Below are 27,944 nucleotides of genomic sequence, written 5' to 3' on the forward strand. Positions count from 1 at the left end.
AGGCCGCGAAAAGTGAACATAGCGAGGGACCACTGTATTCAGAGTGTAGCAGTTATGAAAAATAAGCAGTACATTTGACAGAAATACCACCTACATTTACTTCACTTTGCCATAGGTGTATAAATATTTGAGATTTATATTATAGTTTATTTGTATGTCACGCTGACAGCTTAGCACGAGCTGATTACCATCCACTGTGAATACACGTGGTATAAAGTGTAATCTGTAGTTGTGGACTCACACACATATAAGTGAAGAATAACGTTTCACTTGTAGAATGAATCCGACTGTCTACCCTGATGACTACTACGGATTGTTGCATACAGATTTCAGCTAAATTACCTATTCATAAAAATCTAAATGAGTGCAAGATTTGGATTTAAAAAAGGAAGTCTGTGTTAGGGGCCCTCTAATAATATGGATACTAGATGTGCATGCTGCAAATTTTACAGCTTAAAAAATATTTATAAGCAGTGCAAACTATAAATGCATTGCTGTACTATAATCTGAATGACAGATGCATAGAAAAGAAATGATCTGTTGGGGTTTATAAGGTAAATGTTTGCAACAACTGCCTGAGCTCAGCTCATTCAAGCGGCAATGATGTACTGCTTTGGAGGAGAGCAGACGCGAGTATTACAGTCAGTTATTACACAAACGAAAAATAATGTGATAATAAGGTATAAACTGTGGCAGTTTTTTTTTTTAAACACAGTACAACCAGAGAATATTTTTAAAAACATTTTTATTAATACAGTGGAATATCATTAGATGACATGTTTCCTTGTCAGTCAAAATGCCATATGAAAAATAATTTATTTTGATAATAGCTGATTGCAGCATCTTAAAGGAGGGACAAATGTAGCTTGGCCATTGGAAATCAGTAGTTTACCATCTGTGATTATGCATTCCCCATGATTAGAGTGTAGTTAATGTAGACACCTGCACGTCTGAACACAAATATACTTAAATAACCTGAGACAAGAACAAAGGTGAGTCCAGGGTTTACTCACATCAGCATTTGCTGTTTTAAGCATTCAGCTTTTGGCTACTTTCAGTACTTCTCTTTGGAAACCCGAGAGATCACAGATTAGTTTGCACAGCACACATTAAAGTGTGTGATGTTAAATGGTAAATGGCCTGTATTTGTATAGCACTTTACTAGTCCCTAAGGACCCCAAAGTGCTTTACACATCCAGTCATCCACCCATTCACACACACGTGATGGCAGCTACATTGTAGCCACAGCCACCCTGGGGCGCACTGACAGAGGCGAGGCTGCCGGACACTGGCGCCACCGGGCCCTCTGACCACCACCAGTAGGCAACGGGTGAAGTGTCTTGCCCAAGGACACAACGACCGAGACTGTCCAAGCCAGGGCTCGAACCGGCAACCTTCCGATTACAAGGCGAACTCCCAACTCTTGAGCCTGGGGCAATCGTGTTAGGATTTCAGCTGAACAAGCTGTCACACACTTGTGTTTAACAAAATAACGATATCTTCATTATCGCATTTCGAATGGCAGTAAATTATTTGTTCTAGTTTAGGAACTTCTAACATCCTGGCCTGATGTTCACAGCGACTCTACCACACTAGCAAACACAAAGTGGAAGACTGAGGTGAAATACTGACTGCCCACAGAGAGACCATGCAGTGGCTCTGATCAGCTGCATGGCGCAGGAATTATAGTCCTCAAAGTTAGCCAGTGTATCGTGCTAGCTTAATTTTTCCACTTTACATGAACCACTTTCAAGTCAAAGAAAAAAACTCCAGAACCACTCAAATCATTACCTGCTCAGTTAGATAACCTCACTCTTAAGTAAACTGATTATATTGTGGTGAACTGTGTGTTCTCTTCTTGTCATCCTGGAGGTGGGAAATAAACTTTTCAGTGTCTCCTCTTTTCTCTCCTTTTCCCAGCAGCATGCATGTCATACTATGTGGGTGTGGCTGGATGATAGCACTCCATTAATGATATTCACTTTAAATCTATTCAAATAATTTTAACCATCTAATAAAATCCTGCAGAATCATTGCAAAGGAGACTAAAGGTGTTTCTGGCAATGACACTGTAATAAGAGATTACGGACTGTGTTTACTATTAGCACGACCGATTAATTCTTCAAATGCGCTGATGGGAGTTCAAAGTTCGATGGTAATTTAGATAAATGATATCAAGGCAAATTCTGTTAGAACGGACAATGCACTGTGTGGTCATGCAGGCTGACAGCGATTCTCTGCATAAATCTGACAGGCCAGGTGTAGTGCAGGATTCAACCAGAGGAGGGCGCTGTTATTACAATTCCACCATATAAACCTGAAATCTGAGCGTAACAGCTAAGCTGTTCATGTTACTATTACTCTTAAATATGCAAAACACTGTTTTTTTTCAGCAGGCTGTGTGAGGGTGCAGGTATGCATCAAAGTCAAAATTCCATATCGTCACACTCCATATGTGAACTCACATCGTGACATCGTGCAGCTCCGAGTCTCACTATTGTCACATTGGAAATTACACTTCAATTTGCTTCATAACAACTGTAAAATCAGAAAGAAAGAAAACAGTTGCCATATTTGCGCAGACTGAGAAAACACACAACAGATTGTGTCGTTGTGGAATGATCTTTGAAACACCGGAAGCCCATCAGGTCACTGTAACTTCCATGCATCGGGATTCTCCTCCTCTGTCCTGATGCAGAAACATGTGGATGCAGAATGAGCACTCAGTGAAGCACGATGAGACAGAGCTCAGCTACTGTGCTCACAGCATGAAGGCCTCTACATCACTCATGCACTCGATAAATCAGCCCTTCTCTGTCCAAATAAAGACATGCAATCACAACCACATCTGGCCCAAAATGAGACACTTTTAGTATTATACTCAACACAAGTCACAGTGAACTGTGCACTGCAAACATTAGTGAATCATCTTTGTGGGATTCATTTAATATTTCTCCCAAAAATGTACATGAACATAAACGTGCATGCAATCAAACCAGCCACAAAAATACCCCAAACTGATGCAGCCTCCTCTGTAGTAAATACTGCAAGATGATCAAATCCATTAATCTGGCTCTGTGCTGTTTTTTGCAGTCTCCATTATTTGCATCAACTGTGGAAAGCAAGTGAAGGCTCCAGATGAACAATCACTTGCAGAATCATAAAGCATCGTAAATCACCAAGAGTGGATAAGTACAGGCCTCTCCAGAGTTTCAGCAAGCACCACTCAAATCATCAACATTATTTCTGGATGTAGATGATGATAATACACAGAGTTCCCACCAGTCCTAAGGCCTGGATGCCCAGGAACCAGAGCAGCAGCCAGAAGAAGATGATCACGACCGGCTCCACTATTTTGTCCCCAAAGTACATCTGGCTGAAGCCCATTCCCCGCAGACACTTGTTGAGCGAACCAAACAGAGTCCCCATTCGCTCACAGTCGTCCAACAGAGGCTCTCTGGTACTGGGATCATTCGTGCGGGACCAGGTTGCACTGGGATCAGTTCGAGGGCGGTTCTGGCTGACATCAGTCTGTGGAGGCAAAGATATATTTATGAATTCCTAAATTCAGATGGAAGGTAAATTAATGTAACACTTGTATAAAATGTAAGACAGCTTATAGTGCATCCTGTAATATATTGGGCAAGAAAATGTCTGATTGTGAAGATTTTTGTCAACCACTTACTCGACTAAGTGAAAGAAATGAAAAGAAACATTGTGAGAAATGAGTACGTGCACACTTGACCTCAGAGGTTAGTTTTCAGAATAATTCAACTTGTGAACAGATGAATAGCAAACGTAAATAAAAATGTTAAACTATACAAAGACAGTATGTAGAGAAACTGACAGCCACAATGTTTTTGCACTGTGGAGATCCGCTGCAGAAGCAGAGCAGGTGGAGAGCTGGTGCTTGTAGCTCTTGTTGTGCTATGCTGAGCAGACTGAAACTGCAGAGAGCTACAGTCAGTGACAGCGGAAGCTTTGAGAAGCACATAATTATAATGCTCAGTTATTTCTTTGTATCTGTAATGATGTGCTGTTGTTTTAGCTTAGCCAGAGAAGTGAGCTGACCGGTTTAAAGAGCAGTGTGACCATCGCACTGGATGTGCATCTACTAATGAACTCCTCTTATTCAGCAGTGTGCTCCGACAGTTTTTGCTGCAGCGTAAAAAAAGACACTCTGTTATGATTTAAAGAAAGTCAGGCAAGTTAGTAGAGCTCCCATTTTTGTGCTGTCTAAAGTTGTGTCCTACAAAATTACTGTTTACTGATAAATCTGTTTCGCTCTCAAGCCTCATCTAGTGATGCCACTGACTAGCCAATCAGTGACATGCAGTCCTCTGATGTCACATTTTTGGATCGTCTCAGACTGCTTGCAACCCCAGCTGAGTAGGTACTTCAAAAACAAAGTACCTGGTACTAACACCTAATGGAACATGCTACAAACTGAGTCTATAAGTCTATCTACGCAGAAGTTAACTGTGTAGTAGTTTAGTCTCTCTCTACAGCCTCCATTTGTGCTGGACAGTTCTAATACTGTCCACTTTTGTAACAGTTCAGATTCCATAAAGGCAGCATCTCACCCAAGATAGCAAACCAGCCTGTAGGACTAGTAAGACTCGACAAGATTGGACAAGCTAAAACTTCATTCTAGCGTGGCATTCCTACAGACAAACCAACACAGTGGCATGCTGATCAAACACGATTATGTGTGTTCTTGTTTGTGTGGATGAGGATAAAGTAAGTGTCCCTTTAGATACAGTTCAAAGCTCAATGCTGAATCCATTCATCTAGGAAGATACAAATTACTATGACGATTAATGTGGTAGTATTTATAATGAATTAAAAAGTGTCTGTGGGTGACTCCGGCCTTTGGTACTGCTCCAAATGCTACATAATTCTGTGGGAAACACTGCATTATAGTGCTGGGCGATATGACGATATATATCGTGTGGACGATAGAAAAGTGTCTATCGTGCCATTTGTCTTCTATCGTTTATATCGTACTAACCCAAATTTTATAAATTATTACATAAAATATATAATTAACCCTTTACAACCGGTCGGAGAAGGCACGCTCCGTTTTACCTAACTATTTTTAAACCCCTGTAGAACTGGAACCACGTAAGGTAGTGCAATATTTTTTTTTTGCACGTGAAACCGGAGGAGGGTGTACTTACATCTAATGCCATTAGCTTGTCCAAGGTCACGGTTTCCTTCCACATATAGCTTTGCAAAAATTGCATAAGAAGCACTTGCAGCAACAAAAACATAATATTCCAAACTTGCAGCAACAAAAAGATAATATTCCAGAAACACGAGTTGGCATATACGTCAGCGCGAACTATTGCATGTCCGCCATTACCTGCCCGAAACCGGAAGTGACGTCATTTTCGCGAAAGGCTATGTTGGTGTTTTTAAAAGTCATGTTTGACTTTATGCTTTACTGTATCGTTTCTGGGATGCTTAGAACTCAAATTACACTGTTGGAAATAGTTTATTTTGATGCATTATAATATTTATTTTCATTTTTCCTGTAGTATATAAAAATTAGTGTATCTCAAAAATAAAACTATGAAGACACTCAAAATAAATTTCTCGTGGTTGGAAACTTTTGTATTTACAGTTTTGAGGGATACACCTCTTAAATTTTTTTTTAACTAGAAATACATGTAAAAAACAAAACAAAAACGATTTTCAATTTTTTTGTAGTTTATTGCACTACAAGTTTTTGCAATTTATGTAGTTACTATGGACTTAATGCATACATATTATTAAAATTTGGGCTATAACGGTTGTATTGATATAAGGAAACTTGAAATACTCCCACAAGTGGCACTACAGCATGTAAAAACATAAAGATAAGCTCTGGCGGACTTGGTTCTATGGTAGGTCTTAAAGGGTTAAATAGCCTGTGGCAAATATATTAGTGTTGTCTTCTCACTATACATGCTCTTAACTTTATGCAAGAAAAAATAAAGTATAAAAAAAAAATATATTTTTCGCAAAGAAACTCCGTCTCGTGGTTTGCAAGCTGGTGCTGCTTTACGTGCACCCGGATTTGCGACATACTTTACGGTAACTCAAAACAAAGACTGCACCCTCGGCACTCGCTGTTTACAGACTGCGTACTTTCTAGATGACCACAGGTCAGGTCGTATATCGTGATATATATCGTTATCGTGATATAAAATAATTCATATCGTGATAAATATTTTTTCCATATCGCCCAGCACTACTGCATTACAGATGTAACCAGTGGTGACAAGATGGGAAAACATACAGCATGCTGTGAGGTCCGGGTTTAGTCCCTACCAAACACACTCACATCTACTGAGGCCAAGACTGCGCTCAAACTGTAAGATCATTTAATGGACCTTTGTCAAGCAAATCAAAGCTTTGCTTACTGGCACGTATCACATCTACATACGAGCTTACATTTCCATGTCTGCACTTGTGTGAAAAAGCATCACATTTATAGTTCATATAGAAGAAAACTCATCTCAAGCATAATGTAGGGCTGATTCAATGAGTACTTGGAATAACTCGATTATAAAAATTCATTGTTTCACTGCATCACTCTATAGCACTAACGATAGCAGACCTGCAATAATGAAAATATGGATAAAGAGCCCACCAGCTTCTCAACAGGAAGACTGAAAAATCAACAGCAGCAGTGATGATGAGAGTTTAATGTGGAACCGGGGTCCTCCTACACTCCGGAGAGCAAATGCTTTAGAAAAATATAAGAATAAAGGCTTTTTTTTCTTTCTACAGGCCAATAAAAATGTACATGGGCTCTGAGCCACTGACCTGGGGCTGTTAGGTTGGACACTGAATTATTATTAACATCTACAGCATTACAACATCCGTTTTCAGCAGTACAGACTTCAGAGTGCTGATAACTCTCTCGTTAAACATGCAGACACAAAAACACATCACCAACAGACACACTGCTGTCAGGGCTGTTTGCCTCCGATTATTGGAGATCATCTATTTACTTTTGCATTTGGAAAGTGTATGCTGTAAAATATTAAATGTTTCTTTGACAGATGTTGGATGGAGTGAAATTTTAAAACACTGAAATTTCCAAAACACAAAACAATAAGCAGATCATTTTTGAAATACCTGTTTTTCCACTTTGGAACATTTATCGTTGCTCATTAATAAGGCAGCAGTCGATTAGTCGATTAAAAACTCGATTACTAAACTAATAACACCACAATAGCTGCAGTTTTCTTTATTAAATGAAATAATAAATGAAATGAAATAATAAAGAAAACAATTAGAAATAACAGAGGATTTGTGATATTTAAAGTAGGGCCCACTGCCACTGGTGTACTTTGACCGATCAAGTTTACTGTGGGTTCAATGATCAATGGCGTGTTCTGACACAAAGCAATGCGTCTTAGAAGATGAAACGGGATCGTTAACTTCATATTGTATGATATTACATGGCTTCTATAATATCCCGACTTAAGTTATATGACCGTCCTGTCCCGTCCGCGGCTCCTTTGCTACCGCTTAATTCTTCGAATAAAATAACATCTGAATGGAATCTGACTCAAGTGTTTACGTTAGGACAACAGATAAACCTTAAAAACAAAGTTAAACCTGACGGCAGGCTAAGCCGACACGGTGAAACCGCTCCCAGATCTTGACAACTCGGCCCTGTTTGCCACAATGTTAGCATGAAATCTGAAAAAGGCGGCTACAGCTAGCTCAACAAACGCCGCTCGGCCGCTTTACCCGGTGCCGCTGGCTGTGTAGTGGTGCCTGCCTTCCACCCTGGACAGGCGGAGGAATATGCTGTCTTCTCCGGTTTTCCGTTGGTAGCTCTTCTAACTCACGTCGATGAGAAACATGCCGGCCATTTACAGGAGGCGTTACAGTAGACATATTCCTGCTAGTACAGTGACAGGAACTTTTAGGAGTAAACACATGCTGGGGAAGCGACTCAGAGCGCGTTCTCGATCTCGGGAGCCAGCAGATTTTTTAAGCGTCTAAACTTCATCGACCCTGTGACAAGGCGCCACCCACAGGGCAGGAAAGTAATGACAGCGTCTCCCTTCACTTATGTGGAACACTGAGCCAGTTGTGGAAATGCTCGGATAAACGGCAAATTCTATGGAAACATGCTTCCGCCACTAAAAAAGAACCACATTAAGAAATAAAATTATTATCGATCATTTTGAGAATAAAGCTGAAATACGTCGAAATATAGAGACGCAGTGGTTTCAAGGCTGCTATATCCTGTACAAACAGCCTCGTGTAGATGAGTTAGTGACACAAACTGATCAACTGTCTTATCATGTCTTGTCCTCCATCCTCTTTACTGCATGAGGGACTAACCATCGATATCCTGTCCTCTGGCAACATTTCATTTTGCACAAATCTGATCAACTCTTCCATGTTTGTGTGTTTTTTCCTTGTGACTAGATGCAACGCTCTGCACTGACTTTTTTCACCTCCTTATACCCATCACCACACTGTGTTTAAATCATTTCCTTGAAACTAAAACTGACTCTGGGGTATGATTTCACTAACTCATCAACACAAGACATTTTGTACAGGGTATAGCAGCAGTTTGCCTTGAAACAACTGTAAGCTCCACATTTCTCAAAATAGTATTTCCACTTTTTTCCTTGAATTTCTGGAATAGAATTTCAGCTTTATTCTCAAAGTGATCAATAATATTTTTTGTCTTAATGTGGCCTTAACCATCTTCATATATTTTCTTCCTGGTAGTGCGCCAACAATTTGTGTTCCTATTACTAACATTTTGGGTAGATAAGCACACATTAGTTAATTCATACAATTTTACAGTTGGGAGTCATGTTAAAGTGCAGTTTCAGTAAATCTCCAAATGTCTGCTTGAAAATAGGCCCATCAATTTTCTTCTGCTTATCCATTCGATGTTGGGTGAGCTGAAGCTGCTGTCCCAGGGAAACAGATGGCACACGCCCTGTCTATTACAGGGCTAACACACCAATTAACTTAATCACAGTCTTTGGATGTGACGGAAGCCGGAGTGCCCGGAGAGAACCTGTGAAAGCCCCAGACAGGCCCCAGCCAAACAGCCGATTCAAAGCTAGAACATTTTTGCTGTGAGGTAACAGTTGCTAACCACCACATCACCAAGTTTTTCATGACTTTGGTTTGTTTCTTTTTTTAAATTTAAACAAAACCTTTTTATTTTATGTAATGATTTCATAATCAGACTTCCTCAGGTATGTGATCACTCGCGTTCATTTAGTTTATCAGCATGATTAAACAAAATCTGAGTCTAAAGTAGAACCCATTAAATACTGGTGAGGATGTGCATCATTTTGCATCACCTTCAGAGAGGAGCCCTGTGCTTGTATGTGGTGTCTCAATGTGCTTCTGCTGAGTTATGTGACATGCTTTGTATGTTGCTTTGTGCTACTTTGTAATGTAGCAGTACAGTTTTAAAGTTTTGAGGTGATGTGCATTTATGGGACAGTAAATGCATACAATGCACTATGTACATGTTTTATAAAACAAGTAAAAATGGTGTTTCCGTTAATTCACTGATACAATAAAGTGCTGTCACGGGTGTAATTTTCTGTGTAACTGGTAATGTTATTTTGATTTAATTAACATGTCTGCACTAGTATTACCTTAGTTGGCACTAGTATTACCTTACTTATAATGATATGGAATCAACCAGTTAACCTAACATTAGACTGTGGGAGGAAACTCCAAAGGCTCCAGCTAATGTTGACCATCCTGTGCTAACCACAATACTTCAGTGCCCCTTTACTCCTCTTCCTCTCAACCACCTCCACCCCCAGCATGGTGTGTGTGAAAACATTAGCAGGGCTGTTTAATGCTTATGCTGCGATGTGATGTACAAAACTATTAGGATACGGTGCACAGGCTGGGGTGGTGGGAGTCATTTGTCCACAAGGTTCAAAAAGCCTTAGGCTGGCCCCGATGTTTTAATGTGTTATTCTGATTGAAGTGTGGGATTACATGTCACTCGTAAGCAGCGTAATCCCAGCTAATCTGGGATTCCTTTTCACTCTGCACCTTGGAAACAACATCAGAGAGATAGGGCTACTAACATGGATATACAAAAGGCCGTCTTTTTGCAAGGTTAATTTGACAAAGGATGCATCTGCTGGTACTTTTTCACATTTTGCAGTCGCTTCTGTTAGCTGCCCATTCCTGTCCATCCTTATGTTCCTGCCATAATGGGAAAAGTGGAATAGCAGAACTCAGGTTAAGTGAGGCTCAGATTTCATTTCTGTGTTTCTACGTGTATGTAATCTGTTTCTCAATGATCATTGCTCATTTTGTTAGTATGTGGCATCCCATTGCTGTACTCTTGTGACAACCAAGTATCAGTAGTGCCAATAGTATACGTGCTGAACAGCAGTGCTATTTTATAACATTAGATACTGCTAATCAGTGATTCCTGAGATAAGGGACAAAACATGTCTGCCAGATAAAACCTAATTTTGGCATTAAAAATATGCATACAAATATTAATCCAACTGCCTAAAAGACAAACCAATGCAATGTTTATACAACAAAAGTATGATTTTACGTTTTTTATACATACACATTTATTTTAAATGGTACAGTACATTACCAGTACCTTAAAAATCCATTGTCCAGAAGCAGGTGTGATAATATTACAATACAGACATTTTTTTTAAAGTAATGTAAAATTAAACATCATGGCTCTGGTCATTAAGTATTTAAGTCAATACCTTATATAATATCAAAATATGCAATCGAAAATTGATTTTTACATATTTTTTAAGTGATTAAAATTGTATCCAGAGTTTTTGTCAACACCATCAGATTTTTTTAAAAGTACAAAAAAATCAGTAATTATTGTGGGTAGCTTACACTCTGAGGACCCCTTTACCACTTCCTGTTTGATACACATGCCATGAGGTCACTGCTCTGGTGAGTTTTTTATTTTTATTTCATTTATTGCACACCTTTCTGATGAAACCACAGTCGATGAAATGCAGGATTTAATTAATTAATTAATTTATTTTGCAAAAAGAGCTTCATTTAGGTAGATTGTAGAGGCCATAAGTAAGTGATGAAAAACAAGATGGCATCTGTCAGAAAAACGTGTGTTATGAGAGAAATTAGGGTATTTTGTCAGCACCATCAGGATTTTTGCCTGACGGTGTTGACCCTTTTTCTAATGGTGTTGACAAATGCCACAAAAGTGTCCTATTCACTATTTATATTAAGTTATTTTTATTACTATTTCAGTTATATTACTTTCTGTGTATTTTACTGATATTTCTGCTTTACAGATGTGTCGAATATTATGGAATTTGCCTGATCTTGAATCTCATTGTTAATATATACTTTATTAATCTTGTAGGAAAATGCTTAGTCCTCTGCATTTAACCCATTCACAAGCAGTGGGCAGCTACCAATCCAGCACCCGGGGAGATTAGATTAGATAAAACTTTATTAATCCCTCGGGTGGGTTCCTCCGGGAAATTCGGTTTCCAATAGCACAGCACCGACAGAAGTTACAGAATGTGAGCAGAAATATACCATATATACACATATATAATTACAGAGACATATATAAATACAGAGTAGTGTGTAGAGATGGTACCTTGCTCAAGGGTACCTCAGGATAGCCGCTGTTCGGTGGATTTGAACCCCCAACGATCATGGGGCAAACACTCTATCTACTGAGCTATCTCTGCCCAGAGAGCTGATCTTTTAAGTGATGACGTATGAACCCTGCTTTCGGGTCCAAACTACTCTGTGTTTATTAAGGCTGTTGTGTTTTAACATGTTTTAGTGCTTTGTATCTTGTTACATCTGAACAAGCCCCCAGAAACGGTCAGTGATCACTGTCAGCCTAACCATCGGGAACCCTCACGTTAACTTTTATCAAGTGGAAAAAAGTTAGCGTTCATCCTCCAGCTTTACTGTTTATGTTATGCTAACATAGCTGTGTCGCTAGCGATCACGTAGCACATCATTATATACCAGCTAGCCCAACTTCAGTAACCCTACAAACGTCACTGCTGTTTAGTTTTCTGTCTTCATTTATGTTGGAAGTGATAGCAGAGCTGGTATATCATGTTTAGGTGGAAACCAGCGAGCTAATTTCTAACTCTGTTAAATTTTATATATTCTGTTTTCATGGATGCCTGGATGTTACCCCTGGTAGAGCAGCCACACTGATCATTTTATTAAAGATGAAATAATTTAGACAGTTTGTAACTCTCGGTGATGCTGCAGAGTTCCTTTGACTTTGGGATCTGCAGCAGAGTTTGGACCTGGAAATGGCTAATGACATCAGACTTAAGGACCAGATAGCATCTCTATTGCTTAAGACATATTTGTGTTGTGAATATTCATCCTTAATCTGTAAAAATGCATATGCTTCAGAAAAATTATAGTAATTACAAAATGGTACATTTCAGGCTAGAATGGCAAAGGGGAACCTGTCAGTAGAGGAACGAAAGAAAAGGAGCAGGGATGATCAAAAAAGAAGGAGAGAAACAATTAACAGCCAGCCAAGAGTTTCTCATAAAGGAAAGGGAAAGATGGAGAAATAGAGTGAAAGAGGGAAAAATAAAGAACATCAGTGATCTGAAAGAAAGAGAAAAAAGGCAAAAGAGAAGGTTTTGAAAACAAGCACAGAGAGACAAAAGGAGAGAAAGTCCAGCAGGATCTAAACACACAACCACAGAGTACTTTAGACATTAATACTGAGGAATCAAGGAGGAGTAGGCAGCTATTTGCTGGTGAACTATTAAGATGCAGAACTTGACATGTGCAAAAACAGAATTGTTATGATGTGTCTTGTGATATTACATAAGTTGTTAAAGTTTAATGGTCACTTTAAAATAAATAATATCTTGTTTTCTACTAGTGTGTCACCACCGTCAACACCTTGTCAACTCCATAATATGGATTTTTTTGTTTATTTTTCTCTTTTGAAGAACCATATATTTTGCTCCTTCATGATATTCCAATAAGAATACCTAATTTTCTAAATAAATGTGTCATTTGCATACTGCTAAATATGATTGTTTCTTATGGAGACTAAATACAAGCTTCTGAAAATATGTATGACTGTAACTCAAGCCAAAAAAAATCTTACTTTTAAATGTGGTATAATTAGTTTGAAAACATATGTGCATAAACAGCAGAATAGAGAAGCTGCTCTCAGTCAAAATAGCTGAAACAACTTAATTTAAAATATATATTTTTACATTTCTTTGTGTCTGATGGTGTTGACTAAAACCTTGCACATAAACATAAATGATTAAAAAATGTTACACCCGGGAGATTGTACCAAAACATGGTGAGACAGCCAAAACTTTGTGTAACAATTATATGTAAATATGTTTTTGAAAAAATCAAAAAATATTTTTTTAGAAAATTAAAACCTGTTTTTTCCCTAATCTCAGGAATAATAATATGTTGTTCTAATTTTCATATTTATTTTCTATTTTTACTCTCCACATTTTTAAAAAAACATCTGTGCTCAGTGTTGGGAAGGTTACTTTTAAAATGTATTCCACTACAGATTACAGATTACATGCCCCAAAATGTATTTTGTAACGTATTCTGTTAACATTACTCAATGAGAGTAACGTATTCTGAATACTTTGGATTATTTAATATATTATCATACTTTTTACAACTACATGAATGTACTATTGCTGTGTGATTTATTATTATTATTGTTGAAGGCTACTCGCCATACCAATACCAACTAGATGTTTAAATCTTAATATAAATGAGTAACAGTAGGTGGACATTAGGTAAGGCTGCACTTTTTGCAGCGATCTCGTATAGAAAACTATTCAGCGCGTATATAAAACAGGTCCGCGGCTCCGAACCGTAGTAAAGGGACCTCTGGCTAATACGTCGGGTTCGTGTCGGGCTCGTAGCTGAAAACTAGCTTTATTTTGTTGTCTGGGTCAACATTGTATATATATATTATATATTTACATGCTTCCAGCTCCCGTTTCTGCTCGGTGACAGCTCGTACTTTTCCACCCTCCTTTTTCTCCCTCCCTCCCTCACAGACACATAACGTGTATGGCAGTCCATTCTCCCTGCAGCACGGACTACACTGCCCATGAGGCTACATGCTTTAAGGTAGGGGTGGGTTTTCATTATCGATTTATCGATTAAAATCGATTCTGGTTTGGATAACGTGATATCGATTCATTAAAATCCTGAATCGATTTTTAAATATAAATGTATTTTGCCCGATACGCCAGAATTTCTACAACCACCAAACAGCTAAAACAGTAAATGAGAGCAGGTACATGGATTCTGTACAAAGATGTAAACACAAAACACGGACCCAATGCAACCGAATCAGTGAGATGTCTCCTTTCTCACTCGACTGCATGTACGTGGACACGGACACGCCGTCGGGGCTGAAAGCCGACAGCTCCCTGATTTTGAAGCGTCGGCGGGCGCTTTGTGTTTACGTCCTTTTTGCACTAGATTCTGAAGCTGCAGGTTTTATCTCTCTCCAAACAATATTGACTGACAATCCAAACTACGCTTCACATTTCGCTTCACATAAACATCTTCACGAATTTCCTCTTACTTTTGCTGTTTTGCTTCCACCACGATAAAATCACACTTCATGTAGAGCTCTCTCTCTAAATTGATAATCAAAACCCACCCCTACTTTTTACCCACCAGTCTACGGTGTCAGCTGCTGTTTTTTTTTTTTTTTTTTTTTTTTTTTTTACTTACTTCTGACAAGAAAGCCTCATTTCTGCTGTTCAATACTGAACAAATTTAAACTTTTTAAAATTATGCAAAATTGCAGAATGCTTAGCTGTGTCTCTGAACAAACCTCTGTAACTTTGCTCTGCTTCACTTCGTTTTTGACTGCACAATATTTTTAAGGTCATCTGCTATAAAATCCCAGGCCAGGAAAAGCTTCATGTTTTTCTGTGTTTTATCCTCAGTTACTTTGACACAAAGGCATCTGCTGTGATGCTTAAACCTTTGATAAAGTCTCACAAGTGTCAGGTTTCTTTTTATAGGTATAAAAATATAGATATGTACTGATAAGTGGTCAGAATTATAATATTTCTGACTGTCTGAGGCAAAATTTCCCTGATTCAAATCGAATCGAATCATGGATCGAATCGATACGGGACCTTGTGAATCGGAATCGAATCGATTCTAGAAATCAGTGATGATACCCAGCCCTACTGTAAGGCGATGCCTGTAACACTCTGCCTATTGCATCATATTAAATAATTTTTGTGAATAATCTTTTAAAATATTTCTTCACGTCATTATGCGGGCCGCAAGTAGAGGTGACATGGGCTGCGAGATTGAGACACAGGCATTAGAGCCTCTTGATGCGTGTTTTGTTTTGGTTTCCACCGGCGTGGAAACCAAAAATATGGAGTTCATAGCCTTATGAAACAGGAAAATACCGCCGTGTAATCCATTCATTTCAACAAAGTAACTGTATTCTGAATACCACCTTTTAAAACGGTAACTGTAACAGAATACAGTTACTCATATTTTGTATTTTAAATACGTAACGGCGGTACATGTATTCCGTTACTCCCCAACACTGTTTTGTACTTCTTACATTTTCAAAACAGGCTCACTACTTTTGTGTTAACAGATTTTGGTGGAGTTATTATTTTGTCACTGCGAGTCTCCAAACATCAAACTGATTTGAGCCTGAACCAATGTTCCCTCTAATTTTTCATGTGTCTGAGCGAACACACAAACTCCCTGAGCGGTCCCTTGGACCACTATGAGCGACATCAGACGTGTGCACTGTGGTCATGCCAGCATCTAATCCATCCAAGTTCCATGGTTTATTAAAATAATCAAATTACAGCATTTACATTTATGTTAGACTACTTTTAATTAACTGCTTTATCCCACTTAAAATGAAGATGTAAAAAAAATCTTGTTCATGACCTGTGTAGTATGTTAACACTATTGGAAGTAAAAATAACTTGAACTCCAATTTCGAAAACACAACTTTCTTTCTTTCTTTTTTTTCATAAAGCTCTGACTTGTATTATGAGTATGAGTTTGTGGTCTGGGAGAGAGTCCTGTAACTGTGTCTACAAAATACAGTATATAATGACCAATGTTGGGTAATTAATTATATAGTTACTTCTTCAAAAAAGTAACTCAGTTTGGCAAACAACAAGGTTTTTTGCAGCTTTTTTTTAATGCAGCCAAGGCGTTTTTAAACTATTTACAGAACAATCAGATGTTCTGCATCAAATCTGATGCCACACAAATTATTTGTGCCACTCCAAAAAATAATTTCTGTCCACTATGAGATAAAGGAGAACAACAGCCTGATACCTGCAGGCCTGACAACAGCAGATGTATCACTCCTGTAACACCTGTAACATTCAGCAGTCGCCTCATTGTTCTGACACACACAACCAAACTATTGACTACACTACACACTAACTACACAAGATTTGCGCTAAACGTCGCAAATCTCTCACATCTCAAAACACCGCCGTCACTCCTAAAACTTCCCCCCGTGTCTTAACAACTAGATGCCACGTTGCCATATAATTTTTTGATTGGTCGACATGGTACTTTTTTCGACCAATAGGAAAGGGAGAGGGGGGTGGAGTTTGTTTTTGCTTACAGGTGGAGAGTGCTTTCAAGCGTTTTCCTTATAAAACGCCATTTTTACCGTTTCTTCCCGCAGTAAATATAAATAATGATAGTATTCAGGAAGAAAACCAAACATTGCAGATATTTTTTTTATCATAACTCTGGTTTCACGTGGCCTATCAACACAATTCAAAAACCGGTATAAAGTCCACATTTTTTCCGTTAGTTGTTCCGTCTGTCCTGCTCACATCTCCAATGGTTGTACACGTTGTCATTAACGTGGCTTCACTCCTCATCAGCCACGCCGCTTTGCTAGCTAAAACACCGTTGTCGGCACATAAGGACGCTGTCATAGCCTGTCAACGACGTTGATTAGCTGCGTATATATACGAATGTGAATCGCATCATTGGCTGGATTATGGGATAAGGTGGCATCGTTCTAAACACATACAGGAGCAGCCAGTGACTTACTGACTAACACTGCAAAACAGAATTGTTAACGTATTTATTTTAATTTCAATTCAGGTTAGATTTTTTTTTTGTGCGCAACGCAGATTTTCTGTGCGCAGAGACCGTGCCAGCAGTGCGCAATTGCGCACGTGCGCAGCTTAGAGGGAACATTGGCCTGAACAGTAACACATGAAAGGCAGTCCCGTTCGTTTATTAATCACCAGAGGATGTTGCATAAAAAGAGATGACGTGTGACAAAGTCAAGGGTTAAAGGTGGGAAGGTGTTTTTGATGTTGTTGTTTTTGCCACAACAAAGGAACGACTGCAGGTGTCAGTAAGTTGCAGTATTTCAGCATCTAGCCCTACTGAAGAGGAGCGAGCATAAGTAAAGGGAGTGACTTTATTTAAGTGTCAGGTAATTTCAAATGCAATGTTTCTATCAGCTCAACAAACAGTTTGTCTCACAGTGTGTTGCAGCTAAAGGTCCAGCTGCTGTATTTGACAGGGAGAGAAAAGAAAGAGCGCTAAGTTCACTCAGAGATGGAGAAAGGTAAGAAAGAAGGACAGAAGAGGAAGAAGAGGTTAGATGGAAAGGTAAGGACTGCTCAGTGGGGGTTTGATAAACTGGTTATTTTGTCATGGTCCTGGGTCATTTTGACCCAGCGTTCTTAGTTTTCTTGTGTTTTTGTATTTTGTTCATTATTTATCCGTGGCTCATAGGTTGTTCAGTTTAGTTTATTAGATTTCCCCTTGTGTCTTTACCCCCTCTGTCCCCCTCCATATATTTGTGAGTTCCCATGCCTCGTTTCTCCTTGTGTTTTATTCCATGTTTTCCCCAGCCCGTTATGTCTGCTTTCACCCCGTGTTCTCTCTCCCCCTCCTGTCCGCGTCTCTGAGTACTTCCTGTTTTACTTTGATAGTCTCCCGTCAGTGTACGTCACGTTGTGTTTGCTCCTGCCCTGTCTTGTTACAATTATTAGTATCAGCTGTGTTCCCTGTGTGCTCCCACGTCCCTCGTTATCCTTCTGTGTATTTATGTCTGCGTCTCCGTCAGTTCTGCGTCGCGTCCTCCCTTTTAGCTGTGTGACTTTCCCTGTGTCTCCTCGTGAGTTTAGTTTTTCCCAGTTTAAGTTTTGTATCACCGTTTCCCTTCTTCAGCAAATAAAGCTGCGGTTTGATTTTAAGTTTTGTTTTCCATGAGCTTGCATTTGGGTCCAATTCCTGCCTGCACACAGCTGTTTATGACATATTTACAAGTAAGTCGTTAAGTTTTTAAATCAGATATTATGTCTGACAATGTTTTATGTTTTATATTTAGAACTGTTATATTGCTGCATATCCTAGTGGTGTGAATAAGTGAATCAATGTCTCGTTCACTCCTGGCATACAGCGTGATGTCATCCATGAAGGGGAGGTAGCTGATGATTGCTCCATTTTGTAGTCGGTATCTCTAGCCAGTCTTATCAGTGATCTCGCTGAGGGGGTTCACGCCCATGTAGAACAGCAGTGGGGACAGAGCAACTCTTTGGTAAATCCTGCACTTGATGGAGACTTGTGCTGTAGGCTTGTAGTTGTCCTCTAATGTTGTTCACCAGATCCCCACTGAACAGCTAATGAAGGCTCTTCGGTGAGCCTGGTCTTGCAGTCTCGGGTCACTGCTCTATCCAGGAATTGGTGTTTCGTCCCTCTGGTATTCCTGCCTACTCTTTTCTGTGTCCTGCTTATGCATTAAGGCATGTGCCTGTTCATCTTAGCCGCTATGGTGCTTGACAGGAGCATCCATGTGGTACTGAGGCAGGTTATTGCTCAGTAGTTCAATGGGATGGGTCCTCCCTGGGGATCCTAGGGGATTAGTGCTGTCCGGCTTTTGGCTAGCAATTCTGGGTGTGTCTCTAGCAGATGGTTCATTTGTTGGGGGGGGGCAAACAAGTTGCAATTAAAGACATATGATATGTCAGTTAAACCAGTGATTATAGAGTCTGACAGCTGTTGGTATGAATGACCTGCGGTAGCGCTCCTTCCTACACTGTGGGTGTAAAAGTCTACTGCTGAACGAGCTGCTCAGTGCTCGTACAGTCTCATGCAGGGGGTGGGAGGTGTTGTCCATGATGGATGTTAGCTTAGACAACATCCTCTCCTCCCCAACCTGCTTGATGGACTTCAGCGGACAGTCCAGGACAGAGCTGGCCCTCCTGACCAGTTTGTTGAGTTTCCCCCTGTCCCTCTCTGCCATTCCACCACTCCTGCAGACCAGAGCATAGAAAATAGCAGACGCCACCACAGTGTCGTAAATAGGGATGGGTACCGGTATCCGGTGCCATTATGGCACCGGTTCTGACATAAACGGTAGTAACCAGACCGAAAAGCAGCGCACATTTCGGTGCTTTATTTCGGTGCTTTTTTTTTCTTTTCTTGAGATGTCATACACTTTGGATTCTAGCCAATCATTTTACCTTTACAAGGATAGTAGGCGGGCCCAGGTACGTACGTTCTTTTAGAGCAGAGCTACAGATTAAAAATGCCCAAGGCGAAGCGGTCAAAAGTCTGGCTGTACTTCACAGCAAAATATGCAAACTCAGCAGCCTGCAACAAGTGCTTTAAGCCCCATGCCCCCGGTACAGCGAGCAAAAAGGAGGAGATCACGTTTAATCGGTTATAACACGGGTGAGAAATATAAGTCCAGACATGTGTGGTATCCACAGAAACCTCTGAATCTCAGCTAAAATGTCATATAAACCATTTCTACAACCACCAAACTCAACGAAAACAAGCCATGATTAAACGAGCAGTTATGTAAATGCGCACAAGTCCGCTAAACAAACAAGGCGAACCAGAAATTCTCCAGACTTCATTTAACCGGCTAAAGAAAAGCTGGTTATCTTCCAGAGCTATCACCAATTCCAAACACCATTTTCACCACACTCTGACCAAAATTCACTGAATGAGCCGCAAAAGAAGACCACAAAAACACACAGTGGCGCAAATGCGCTAATATAAGAAATTGGCTTACCGTCGGTAGCCGGTAGCCATGTGATTATCAGCAGTTACCACGTCTACCTAGCCGCATCAGAGTCGTTTTCCGTCAACAACCTCCATTTTAGACCCACCTATAGACACGTGACTGGACAGACGTCACATGCAGTAAATTTGGGCCCACGTGGGTTTTGGCCTTGGAACGTCTGATTGGTTGAAGTAACGTGAACGTGGCATCGTTACTGTGACTATTGGCTCAAACAATTAAAAAGAGGTGTCAATCATGCAAATTGACCAAAAGAAACCAAAGTTACAGCCCCTCAGAGTTTAAAGGGCCAGAAGCCAATTAAGCGCTCCATGGCAGAAAAGGCCCATTACCATGTAAATGTATGGTTAATTCTTCAAAAACGTATTTTTAAAAAAAGCATTTTTAGGCATGTTAATAAAATTAATTAATGTCTGCTCTTAAATAACTAAAAAAACTGGCATGGTGTCCAGTTGTGTGCCAGAATTGGACATTTTTGTACAACGTCTGGATATTCATGTATTGACAGCGCTGTAATTTTTTCACTGTTTCACTTTAAAAACATAAATCTTTGCACAGATGATGTTTATATGTTGTTACAGTTCTTATCATTTTGCAGAAAAAAAGAGACTGCTAAAAATAAAAACATGAGAGGTTTTTGGACAAAGTTTGTGTTCTCCATTCTTTAAGCACCGGTTCGAGCACCGTTTAAGCACCGGCACCGTTTCAAAAGTACCGATTTGGCACCGGTATCGGATAAAACCTTAACGATACCCATCCCTAGTCGTAAAACGTCCTTAGGAGTGTCCTGTTCACCCCAAAGGATTTCAGCCGCTGTAGCAGGTGGAGACGACTTAGACCCTTTTTGTAAAGTGCATTTGTGTTTGTGGACCAGTCCAGTTTGTTATTGAGGTGAACACTCAGGTATTTGTACTTCTCCACTGTTTCAGTGTCCAAACCCTGGATGTTCACTGGTGTAATAGGAGGTGGCTTCAAAAAACATGACTCTCACAGTGCACCTGTGCTCTCCAGATGAGAAAAGGCCGAATGTAGCAGGTAGAGATGGCACGATACCACTTTTTTATTTCTGATACTGATACCATAAATTTGGATATCTGCCGATACCGATATGAATCCGATATAGTGTGTTTTTGAATCAATAAAACTGTTTTTCTAATATCTTGCTGCATTTTGTATAAGTTCATACTCAAGTTAAAAAAAACACTAAACTATTCTGTTATACCTGTATGCAAAAACTATTTCATAGTTCAGCAATACTGATCAATCTAATAAACTTAAACCTACTCCATCCTCCCTATTCTGGTATTTTAAAGAGTACTTAGCAGAAATATTAAGCAACCTAACTAATAGGATTGCCAACTCCCAGCAAAAAAAAAAAATAGGGAACAACCCTCCGCTTCGTGATGCTTAATCGACTAATCAACTTTAATTTAATGCACATCCAAAAGAAAATGCGCAGAAATCAATTATTTTTCCACAATAATTAAAGAGATTCAACATCTTTCTTCAACAGAACTGCAGACTGCACAGATGGTACTTTCCCAAAGGAAAAAGTAGTATAGCTTACTAGGGTATATTAGACTTAACAGTTACTATATACAGTAATGGACTCCTATACATTTTACATCAGATTAAAACTTTGGGTGTAAGATTCAAATAATTATTTATTAAAAGCTAGCCACTGTAAATGAGAATTAGAAAGAAAAGTATGTCTTTGTGCCCCCCTTTTCCCTGTTCATGCCCTATCGGCCCCCCTGGCAAAACTTTGCTAGACCCGCCCCTGCACAGTTACCAGCCGTCAGCTACGTAGAAAAGGATCCTGGTGTAGAAAGTAATATTAAATCAATTGTAACAACAGCTTATCAAGCTTAAACGTGCTGCTGTTGTTCAGCCACTGGTTTCCTCTTTCTGGTGCAAAGTGGACCAAAAACAAACAAGAGAGACGGACTCGTGACAGAAAAGCCGATCAGCTGATCATTAATCAGTTTAATGATTGAAGTAGCAACAGGAGAGGGAGGGGGAGAGGCAGTCGCTCCTTATATCGGTTGTTAAGCTTAACGTGGGAATGCGTTACAAACATTCAGAGATGAACTTACACACTTGCTTTACTTCTCTCTGGGATAACTTTCTCGGAGATGAAATGCCGGTTTGGTAGCGAGGCTCCAAATGCTCAACTAGACCGGCGACAGGTCTCACACGCCACAGCCGCTCTATCACGTGATGCATACTGCTCCGACGTGCTAAGGTTATGAGCTGAGTTACGCCATGTCGCAAGTTTTGTGAGGTGCTTTCGTGATATTTAATGGATTGGATTACATTTTTTATTTCTCTCCGATATCCGATCCAGTAATTTAGGTCAGTATCGGACCGATACCGATACGTAATATCGGATCGGTCCATCTCTAGTAGCAGGTAGGTGACAACGTCATCCACCCCGATGTTTGGCTCTTAGGCAAACTGCAGCGGGTCTAGACCTCTCCTGACTAGTGGGTGAAGGTGGTGAAGTATGATCCTCTCCATGATCTTCATCAGGTGTGAAGTCACGGCAACAGGTCTGAAGTGGTTTGGCTCCTTGGGGTGCGTTGTCTTTGGGACTGGCACCACGCAGGAGGTTTCCTACAGAATGCAGACCCTCTCCAGACTGAGACTGGGTTAAAGATATATCTGATAACCTCACAGAGTTGATCTGCACAGTCCCTCAATAGTCTGGAGCTGATTGCATCCGGACCCGTGGCCTTTCTGGTTTTCATCTTCGTCAGCTGACTCTGCACCTGGTCAGTTGTGATGGAGAGGCTGCAGTGCGTGGTGTGGGTGGATGACTCCTGATGACTGGCATGGGCAGTAGAGTCGTTGAAGGAAAAAGGGTGCAGATGAGGTGCATCTGATGTCCCTGGTGCTATGGGGGGTTGCAGAGAGGTGTGAAGGAGGTGTGATGAGCTCTGGTGGATGGGGGAGGGAAGGACTTTGGAGTCAAACCTGTTAAAGAACTGCTTCAATCTATTAGTTCAAACCTGGTCTCCTGACTCTGGACCCTGTCGCTCGCTGTGCTCTGTCCAGTGATGGTATTCAGTCCTCTCCACACACCTCTGGTGTTGCTCTGCTGGAGCTGCTCCTCCAGTATCCTTTCCCCTCTTTATCTCTCTCCTTATCTCCTTCTGGACTCTCCTCATTTCCTCTCTGTCTCCAGATCTAAAAATTGTCTAAAAGAATCTGTCTGTCTGTTTGTCTAAAAGATCTAAATCAGCTGATTAGTTTTGGTGACGGCTGCAGTGGGGATTGTCTATAATGCTGCATTCACATCTTCTAGTAGACCTTCTGAGGGTATTTCATGTAATCTTGGTAATCGGCCACGGAGGGTTTGGGTTTTCCAGGTTCCCCATGATCACAATTCTTAGGCTGTCGCACTCAGCGCACATTTGGTCATACTTGAGGCTTGGTATCCAATCTCTGGTGGCGGTGATTGCATCTCCCCTCTGACCTGATGTCCTGGCACCCCTTTGCCGTAGCATTTGTGTTGTACCTCATCAATCTCTAGTTGTGATAGCGGTTGGTTCTTCCGAATACTGAGCTACTAGTTATTTCACCATCAGTCTGGATGTTGGGTATCGAAGATTCCATAGGTCCCACATCCTCTTCATGTAACCCCTTCCACTGGGTTTAATTGCATAGTAGCATTCTAGCAGCGCCCTGTTCGCATCCCTTGGTCATTTATCCCTTCTTGTTCCAGTAGCCCACTTAGTGTGTACTGGTAGCTCAACACCTGACACGGACCTTGTTAATCCGGGCAGTACCGGCTCGGACGTCATACATTACCATTCAAAAGTTTGGACACACCTTGTCATTTAATGGTTTTTCTTTATTTTCATGACTATTTAAATTTGCATTCTCACTGAAGGCAACAAAACTATGCATGGACACATATGGAATTATGCAGTAAACAAAAAAGTGTAAAATTACTCAAAACATGTTTTATATTTTAGATTCTTCGTAATAGCCACCCTTTGTCTTGATTACTGCTTTGCACACTCTTGGCATTCTCTCGATAAGTTTCATGAGGTCGTCACCTGAAATGGTTTCCAGCAGTCTTGAAGGAGTTCCCAGAGATGCTGAGCACTTGTTGGCCCTTGTGCCTTCACTCTGCGGTCCATCTCATCCCAAACCATCTCAACTGGATTTAGGTCAGGTGACTGTGGAGGCCAGGCCATCAGCACTCCATCACTCTCCTTCTTGGTCAAATAGCCCTTACACAGCCTGGAGGTGTGTTTGGGGTCATTTTCCTGTTGAAAAAAACAGTAATGGTCCAACTAAGTACAAACCAGATGGGATGGCATGTCACTGCAGGATGCTGTGGTAGCCATGTTGGTTCAGTGTGCCTTCAGTTTCAAATAAATTCCCAACAGTGTCACCAGCAAAGCCCCCCCACACCATCACACTTCCTCCTTCATGCTTCATGGTGGAAACCATGCATGTGGAGACCATCTGTTCAACTTTTCTGTGTCGCACAAAGTCACGGCGGGTGGAACCAAAGATCTCAAATTTGGTCTCATCAGACAAAAGCACAGATTTCCACTGGTGTAATGTCCATTCCTTCTGTTTCTTGGCCCAAACAAATCTCTTTTGCTTGTTGCTTTTCCTTAGTCGTGGTTTCTTAGCAGCTAATTGACCTGAAGGCCTGATTCACACCGTCTCCTCTGAATATTTGGTGTAGAGTTGATGTAGAGATGTGTCTGCTAGTAGAACTTTCTGAGGCTGGTGACTTGGATGAATTTATCCTCAGCTGCAGAGGTGACTCTCGGGCCTTCCTTTCCTGCGGTGGTCCTCATGTGAGCCAGTTTCATCATAGGGCTTGATGGTTTTGCGACTGCACTTGGGGACACATTCAAAGTTTTGGCAATTTTCCAGACTGACTGACCTTCAGTTCTTAAAGTAATGGTGGAACGTCGTTTCTCTTTACTAAGCTGATTGGTTCTTGCCATAATATGAAGTCTAACAGTTGTCACATAGGGCTGTCAGATGTGTACCAACCTGCACAACACAACTGATGGTCCCAACCCAATTAAGAAGGCAAGAAATTCAACAAATGAATCTTGATAATGCACACCTGTGAAGGGAAAAAACTAAAACAACCCCCCAAAACTCAAGCAGTACAAACAAGCATTTTTAAAGGTTTTTCTTGCCCAAAATTAGATGAAAATACTAAATATAGAATGTTTGTACATGAGGTAAAAACTTGTCCTATACTATACTTTTTCTCTACTTTGGACAGAGCTAGGATTGCCATGTTTCCCTGTTTTTAATCTCTGTTCCAAGCACAAAGGCAAATAAACACATTTCACAATATGTTCAATAAAATAGCCAAATGATTGTGAGAAGATCCGAAGCACAATAAGAATCAGAGAGAGGCTAAAAAATGAGGCAAAGGGGTGTTTTAAGGATGGGTTGATTCATAGACATTGTTGCATGTCTTGCCCTGCACTACACTTAGTATATGTTTCTTTTTACTTAATATTTAATACAGCACTGCATACACATTTAAAAAGTGTAAAGTTTGACCTGGTATTTAATATTGCCCTGTAATAATATCCTTACTTGTTCTACCTTGTCGTTTGACTAAACTGTAAGCGTGTATCTTAAAAAAACCCCCAAGTCCTTAAAATGTGAAGTACTTTTATGTAATTTATCATAGCACAGTATTTCACTGTATGTTGTATTCCCCATCCAACAGGATGACAATGTCCAGTGAGTCCAGTAATGTTCATGTTTTAGCGTGAATTTATTCTCTGCTTTTAGCAGCTATCTTTTTGGTTATTTCCTGTTTTGACTTTGACAGTTAATTATCTCTTGTGTCTTGATTTGTATTTTACTTGTGATTATCTTAATTAATTTCAGCTGTGCCCAGTTCTCTTTCATAGCATTCGTTTCGTGTCTCATTAGGGGGAACGCCTCCTGCGTGACCTCACCAGAAGCTCCAGAATGCTATTAGGCCCTTACAGGCTGGCTAAGTGGCGCCCATGTCAGGAGGGGCTAGTGCTTCCCTATATAATAGGCTGCGTTAGATGTCAGTCAAACCACCTCTTCTTTCTTCTCACAGAAGCGACTGTGCTATTGGGTGCTAAGCTAAACTGTCCACAGAGTCCAGTGAACAACTCGGTCACCAGGTGCTTTGTTCCCAGCATTTTAGTTGTTCACAAGCATACAAGAAGTAGCAATACTGTCCTTGACACTGCTGGTGTCAAGTAGCAATACTTTCACCCTGGGAAGTAGCAATATTTTCCCAAAGCAAAATAGCAACACTTTGCTAATAAAGGCACCACTAGCTTAACCATCAGGTAGCAATATACTTCTGTGCTAGTGGTTTTTTAAATAGGTAGCAATACCTTTAGAAAAGTAGCACTACTTTTCACCCCACGTTAGCTGAGGAACAGCATTATTCTCCGCACTTTAGTTAGGTGTCGGGCTCGCTAACATTCACAACCCTCTTGCTAACCATGACTACAAATGACAACGAAGTTGCAAAACTTTGTTCTTGCAGCAAGAAGATTTCTGCAACACAATTTCGATCCGCTCCTCACGTGTTAACCTCTTCGACATGTCAATGGCTGTGAACAAAGAGAAACTTGTAAATAACTCATGAAAGAATAAAGTTATATTGAAACCAAGCACACCATTGTTTTTCTTGTGACATTACCAATAAGTTTGATGTGTCACATGGCCCTCTTCCTATTGAAAAAACAAAAGTTGTATCCAAGAGGGCCGACTTCTAAATGGCCACCATGGTCACCACCCATCTTGAGGAGTTTGCCCCCTCACATATACTAATATGCCACAAACAGGACTTTAATATCACCAACCATTCCCATGTTATTACGGTGTATCCATATAAATGGTCCACCCTGTAGATACCATAGTGTGGGAAAAAATCTGCGTCATAACTGACCACGCCCTCCACTTCAGCAAGGTAGGTATAAAGGCTACTGGGAGAGGCATGGGCATCATGGTTCTCCAGGAGTGGGCACGCTGACTCAGGCTGACCAAACCGACGACTAAGGAAAAAGAGGAACTCCTCGACACCCCTGTTGTCCCTCAAGGTCTCTTTGGTGCGGCTGTTACAACCATGCAGAAGAGATGTGAGGAGAAAAAGAGAGATGATGACGCTCTGAAACTCTGCCTACCGATGAGGGCGCAGCACAACACCCCAACTACCCGGTCCCCGCTTTCAGAATCCTCAAAGTGCCAGAGACGCTTCGATGGACATTTCGACAGTTGTGGCCTACATAAACAGATCGGGGGTTCTGGGGTCCCTCACGTTACACACACTGGCACACAGACTGATAGTCTGGAGCAGTGTTCATCTGCTGTCACTGAGAGCAAGTCATGTGCTGGGAATTCTTAACTTTGGAGCAGATCTTCTCTCCAGAGGCAACCCATTGTACGGACCCTCATTTCTCCAACTCTGACAAGAGTAAGAGAGAGCAGTTGATCTGTGATCCTGATAGCCCCACGTCGTCTACTACGACACCATATGAACACAAGTGGTGTGTGTTTGAAAACTGGTGCTTAGAGTCACAGGCCTTCCCTTTTTAGTGCTCCGTGGCAGTATTCATTCATGTCTCCAGGCCCTGGTTGATAAGAGTAAAGCCATCTCCACCATCAAACTGTATGTGGCAGCAATTTCAGCCTGCTATGTTGGTTTTGAGGGGAAGACTGTAGGCCAGCATTCCCTAATATTCAATTCAATTCAATTCAATTCAGTTTTATTTATATAGCGCCAAATCACAACAACAGTCGCCTCAAGGTGCTTTATGTTGTAAGGTGACCCTACAATAGTACATACCGAGGAAAAACCCAACAATCATTTGAC

The 27,944-nt window shown here is 40.6% G+C and overlaps 2 protein-coding genes across 5 annotated transcripts in view; one reads left to right on the top strand and one right to left on the bottom strand.

Moving 5' to 3' along the window:
- Positions 1 to 760: 760 nt before the first annotated feature.
- Positions 761 to 7,991, bottom strand: fam241a (family with sequence similarity 241 member A). Its single transcript, XM_063499965.1, has 2 exons — positions 7,750 to 7,991; positions 761 to 3,531 (listed from the first exon to the last, which is right to left on the bottom strand). Exons 1-2 carry the CDS (start codon positions 7,897 to 7,899, stop codon positions 3,241 to 3,243), a joined length of 441 nt encoding a protein of 146 aa, XP_063356035.1. The 5' UTR covers positions 7,900 to 7,991; the 3' UTR covers positions 761 to 3,240.
- Positions 7,992 to 10,043: 2,052 nt separating this feature from the next.
- lrit3b (leucine-rich repeat, immunoglobulin-like and transmembrane domains 3b) overlaps positions 10,044 to 27,944 on the top strand; it is a 43,842-nt gene continuing 25,941 nt past the window's right edge. For 2 of the 4 annotated variants that reach the window (XM_063497873.1, XM_063497876.1), the window contains exon 1: positions 10,044 to 10,245. In XM_063497873.1, the coding sequence (XP_063353943.1) occupies positions 10,136 to 10,245 (110 nt within the window). In that variant the 5' untranslated portion in view covers positions 10,044 to 10,135. Of the gene's footprint in view, positions 10,246 to 14,060; positions 14,134 to 17,192; positions 17,659 to 27,944 lie in introns of those variants that run through there. The other 2 variants (XM_063497874.1, XM_063497875.1) reach the window with 2 other exon arrangements.

This window comes from Pelmatolapia mariae, linkage group LG16_19 (genome assembly GCF_036321145.2).
Source record: "Pelmatolapia mariae isolate MD_Pm_ZW linkage group LG16_19, Pm_UMD_F_2, whole genome shotgun sequence".
Taxonomy (NCBI): Eukaryota; Metazoa; Chordata; class Actinopteri; order Cichliformes; family Cichlidae; genus Pelmatolapia; species Pelmatolapia mariae.